Source organism: Pundamilia nyererei, unplaced genomic scaffold, assembly GCF_000239375.1.
Source record: "Pundamilia nyererei isolate P.nyererei 1_Seehausen unplaced genomic scaffold, PunNye1.0 scaffold00259, whole genome shotgun sequence".
In the NCBI taxonomy this organism is placed as follows: Eukaryota; Metazoa; Chordata; class Actinopteri; order Cichliformes; family Cichlidae; genus Pundamilia; species Pundamilia nyererei.
The window spans coordinates 195,486-200,661 of record NW_005187660.1 but is presented as its reverse complement, the minus strand read 5'-3'; the positions used below and the strand labels follow the sequence as shown (position 1 = coordinate 200,661).

Here is a 5,176-nt window from a genome sequence, read left to right as displayed (position 1 = left end):
TTTTTTTTAAGAGAACAAGAGCGGCGAGGTCTATCGCGATAGCTTAATTTCTCTATCGAGTAAAAGTTATATCGCGATACATATCGTTATCGTTCTATCGCCCAGCTCTAATTTAGGGTCAAGTACAAGTGCAAGATAAAACATGCAAAGACCACATGCTGAGGTCTGAACCAACCAGCTGGTTTGAACCAAGAATCTACTTGCTGTGAGGAAAGAGTGTTACCAGCTTCACTACAGTGCTGTACTGGCCAGAAACTGTTTTTCAAATAGTTTACCCAAACTTGAAATTCTTGGGACAGTTACAGTTTTCAGAAAATGTAGCATATCTGTTGATAGATCTTAGATAGACTACAGGCTGCAGGAATAATTAAATGTAACAGGAAGATTAATGTTTCTGGCATAATAACAATAAATAACATTGTATAATTAGACGCATGTGCACAAAAAGATGTGATCCTACTACCAGTCCCTGAGGAAAACCGTATTCATAGAAAGATATATTACACAATGAGTTTCGATTCAGATGTGGAAGAACAATCTAAGCCACAGCGCTTAAAAGAAAATTTCCTTAAAATGCTGCAAGAGTATGTACACAGTGTTAAAGTCAATTTGCACACCTAAAACAGCAGCAAGTCTCAGATATTAACAAACTTATTCTTGCCCTGGCTGGCATGTGTTTGGCAAAGGGATTGGATCTGGTTACAGGCTAGGAATATGCAGGGACAGTGAGGGTAAAGGAAACAGAAATAATTCCAAAATTGAAACTTGACTAAGATTAAGATGACTGTGATTGCTAACTTAAAAGAGAAAAGTGTAAAAAAAAATTAAAAAAGGAATATAAAGATTGTGGTGGGCGTGGCTGCGGCACGGCTGCAGTAGAAGCTGATGCACCGGAGCTGCATTGGCTCATCACGCCGCCCTGCATAAATGGTACTGGATCCTGAGGGTGTGTTGTGGGTGATGTGCGCGGCTGGCAGAGGGAGAGCTGCAGCCAAGTTTGTGAAATAATGATTAAGTGTGCTGAAAATTATGAAAGCGTGGTGAAGTCTGCCGTGGATTTATTACTAAGATGTTTTGGTTTAATATCATGTTTGTGACTTACATCAAAATCCACCCTCTCTCCTTCAGGAATCTTTGGGGGAGCAAGTTGTGGCACCATGGGTCTGAAGGTAAAAAATACGACAGATTCAAAGTGAGACTGCAGTTCTTTAAATGAATAGAGAACATCTGTTTTCTGCTACAAAACATAAGAAAAACAGATGGAGTGAACATACTTGGGCTTGGGGCGCTCTTCTTCTGAATAAAAGAGAGACAAAGATAAAACAAATGGCTATATGAGTAAAAAGTGTTTAGAATGACTGGTTGTCATTAGTCAAATACAAAATGTTGCATTCAATACACAGCAAGCATGGGAGTGAGAAAGAAATGCAACACGGGGTTTTTAAATGTTATAACAAAATGTGAAATAATACTATTAAAAAACCTGGGCTTGGGTACACTAAACCGCTACATGAATTTGACCACATAGTTTGTATTAGGCTGTCTTGGAAGATTTTACCAGAAAATGAGGCATATGGAAAGTAATAACTTAGGAAACTACATAACATAGCTTTCAAAGGCTAGAGTCCAGTGAGAACCACAAAAGTTAACCTGCTCTCAATGTGTTAGATAATTAATGACGTAAACACAGTGCCAACAGAAAGTGATGAGTGTGACCACTTCAGGGAACTGCACGCCTACTAGATCTCACCTTCCTCCTGGGCATCTTGATCTGAAGGACCATCCACATAAAGACACAGTGAAGCGTGGAAGGATGGTAACACGAAAATATGGAATGAAAAGGAGGGTTAATTGTGGGTGAAGTGTGAACATGAGCAAAGCAAGAAAGAGGAGGCAGCAACCAAAAAAGGTGGTAGGAAGGAAACAGTGGGAACAAAAATTGAAAGGAGAACAAAATACGGAAGAGTAAGAAATGAAGTTGTAAAGATCCAGAAGAAGGAAGTGAAAAACAAAAGAAAGTAAAAAATAGATAAATAAATAAAAATAGAGGGGGAAAAAACGTGATAAATGAATGGGAAAAGAGGTGTGAAATGACCAGAAGAAGCTCCAGGTTATATCTGGTGCTGCAGGATTTAGCTATTTTTGGAATATATACCAATTACCTTTCTAGCTAACACCTGGATTAGAGTATTTAAAGTTGTACTGTAAATACAAATCTACGCCGAAGACTGGAAACGTGGAAACACTGTTTCTGTAAGTTGCCACTAATAAACTCATTTTAGTGGTGCTGGTAGCTAGCTAGTTTTTTCCCCCCAGCTCTCGGGCTAAGCTAAGCTAGCTGGCAGCTAGCTGTAGCTTTTACTAAAAGATGGAGTTCTATCAACCATCTCATCTAATCTTAGCATCCAAGTAATAAGCACATATTCCAAAATGCTTAGCTATTGCTTTAAAACTATCATTTCCCATCATGCAACTAGAGCCAGTTCTACACTGGCACATGGTGGCTGTGGGAAATGTAGCCTTTTGGAATATTCTGTGAGCATTCATTATTGCAAAATGCAGATGTTTTTGCATGCCTTTTAGTTTGACTCATAGATGTTCTGTGAGGTCAAACTGATTTCATGTTGGAAACGCAGGAAACACATCTATACACTTTGCACTCTGTGTACCGTAATAATGAACGCCAGAATATTTCGAATGGTTCCAGATGAAGAAATGAAAACACAGTACAAGTTTTAAAAGGAAAAAATTTTCCAAAACAGAAGCTTCATATAATATTATGATGTTTTACTGAGCTTTTAAAACTGAACTAATGTGCTTCTTTCATGTTATAAGTATCCAGCTGATATTAATGAATTCTATCCATTTGTATCAAGCAAACCCAGCTTCTAAGGACCGCTTCTGTAGCTTTAGTTGCTAATTACACAGTGGTTACACTTAGCTGCCAACTTGTCTAACTGCTATGTGGTACTGGACAGTAAAAAGCTTCTTACAGTAAAGTTGTGGTCCGCAAAACCCCAACAATGAACTGAAAGTCACTAAATTTCGGAGCACAGGGCAATTACAGAGTTTGTAAAATTCCCAGTTCATTTGTTTTTATGAGCTAAGCTTGTCACATTATACATAACTTGATCCAATAAAGCAGCATTTATTACTGCAGCTTTAAACGGCACACGCAAACAAATATTATAATTAACTTCTGTTTTGAGTGTTTGCTCCTTTAAAACACAGATTGCAACAACAAGCATATATGCATATATATGTGTGTGTATATATGTGTGTGTGTGTGTGTGTGTGTGTGTGTGTGTGTGTGTGTGTATACAAGTGGTGTCTAAACTAGCCTGTAGGGCTAACTCTGAATCATTTAAAGTTTTCAGTCTGCTGATAAGTGAGTGACTAATGAAATGAAATGTGGCAAACTTGAGACTCAAGCTGGTGTGAATCACCCTACCTTGATATTCTTGTTGCTCTGATGGTCCATAAGAACAACAGCAGAATATTAGCCAACAATGTTGGGAAACAAGGGAAAGAAGGACACAGGGAAAAGTGATAGGTCAGTTCATCCGCAACATTTATGAATAAGAGTGCTTGACCAACTCTTTGAGAGCATCTCTGGAGATTGAGAAAAATTCTCATCCATTCGCAATGGAAACAGTTTTTCCAACACCTTACCTCCTCCATCTTCCTCCGCCTGCTCCTCCTCCTCCTCCTGCTGCTCAGGCTCCTGCTCCTCCTCAACCTCTGGGAGAAGGAAAACAAAGATAAAGACCACGTCAGATGTGTGTACAATAGTACAGTCACTATATTACTATATGTGTCTGATTTAATGTGTCTTGTCCACATTAAAGACCCATGCTGATTATATAGTGTATTTAAAAGGTGGACATGTCTTGTGAACAAACCAACACAGGGTTGGCCTGCTGTAAAGCGAACCCTGGTTTGTTGGCTTTTTTGGCACCAACAGAAACAATAATGGACAAAGTGATCAAGTTACAAAGACACCATAAGCTAATCAGGAAAGTTTTTACTGAGGTCTTTACATTTAACTTACTCCACTTCAAAGAGTATATTTTTAAGGCATAATGGTTTTACTGCACTATGCGTGTGACTGATATGGACCGATCTGACTGAACTTACCCACTGTCTGATCCCTGGAGAGGTGAGAAAAAGGATGAGAGAAAACCAATATTTATCAGTAGGCCTGTCAGCTCATGGATTTGCACTAGTGTGAAAGCTGAGAGGTGACATCAAATGAAAAACTCTTGTAAGTTCTATTTCACTCACTCGTATTCTTCTTCTGCGTCTGACATGCCTGCAACAAAATCAAAATGCAGGATGATGACGCCAAGATGTTAAACATAAATGCAAAAGACTTTTTCCAACTGATTGCATAACTAACTAATGCATTTTTATAAAACAAAAGAGTGCAGTGATTAATGTTTTTATTATTGAAAAGAAAATAGTATTATCTCATCTTAAAATTAGGGAATAAATACAAAAGCAAAATGAAAGTCAGGGGAAATTGTAAAATGAACCGGCACTTATGTCTCATTTTCGACTCTAATGGAGCACCCAGAGCTCTTTTTACTACAAGCCCCACACACTCTGGTGAAAGCACCTGGCTGCCAGGTGGGTTTCCATAAAAAGAGCCCACAAAGACATTGCTATGCAGACTAGAGGAGCCGGGGATCAACTGACTCACTCTACTTTCTGAGCCACAGTCAAAAATGAGAACTGCAATGATCCTGTTGTTTAAACAGTTATATAATTTTGCCCCATTTAAAGCAGAGCCTACAAGGACAAAGGAACCCTTTATTCCTTCAGTACATGGAGACTGATGGTATACTACGGGCTGCCCAGAATTAAAACAAGCAAACACACTGGGACGTCCAAAGACTATACAATTTATCTTGGACGATGAAAATGGATAGAAAAATTTAACCTTAAAAGGGAAACAACAAGTTTTCAAATGGCTACCAGGGGTGAAACGTGACATTTCAAAACAATGCAGTGACTGCACACCAAATGTGACAGATGAAGAAAACAAATATGTATATATATATATATATTAGGGGTGCAACGATATTCGTATCGATATTGAACCGTTCGATACAGTGCTTTCGGTTCGGTACGCATATGTATCGAACAATACAATTTAAAAAAAAAAATTTTTTTT

General features: G+C 38.4%; 1 protein-coding gene and 1 long non-coding RNA gene across 2 annotated transcripts in view; both read right to left on the bottom strand.

The window, feature by feature from the left end:
- tnnt1 (troponin T type 1 (skeletal, slow)) overlaps nucleotides 1-4,310 on the bottom strand; it is a 22,711-nt gene extending 18,401 nt beyond the window's left edge. The window contains exons 1-7 of the mRNA XM_005750001.2: nucleotides 4,285-4,310; nucleotides 4,138-4,151; nucleotides 3,673-3,741; nucleotides 3,452-3,469; nucleotides 1,751-1,771; nucleotides 1,275-1,296; nucleotides 1,103-1,163 (exon numbers count right to left, since the gene is read on the bottom strand). Coding sequence (XP_005750058.2) covers nucleotides 1,103-1,163; nucleotides 1,275-1,296; nucleotides 1,751-1,771; nucleotides 3,452-3,469; nucleotides 3,673-3,741; nucleotides 4,138-4,151; nucleotides 4,285-4,310 — 231 coding nt within the window. The remainder of the gene's footprint in view (nucleotides 1-1,102; nucleotides 1,164-1,274; nucleotides 1,297-1,750; nucleotides 1,772-3,451; nucleotides 3,470-3,672; nucleotides 3,742-4,137; nucleotides 4,152-4,284) is intronic.
- The window catches only part of LOC102207665 (uncharacterized), a 7,164-nt gene continuing 5,714 nt past the window's right edge, over nucleotides 3,727-5,176 (bottom strand). The window contains exons 2-4 of the long non-coding RNA XR_312185.1: nucleotides 4,285-4,312; nucleotides 4,138-4,151; nucleotides 3,727-3,741 (exon numbers count right to left, since the gene is read on the bottom strand). This is a non-coding gene — a long non-coding RNA (uncharacterized LOC102207665). The remainder of the gene's footprint in view (nucleotides 3,742-4,137; nucleotides 4,152-4,284; nucleotides 4,313-5,176) is intronic.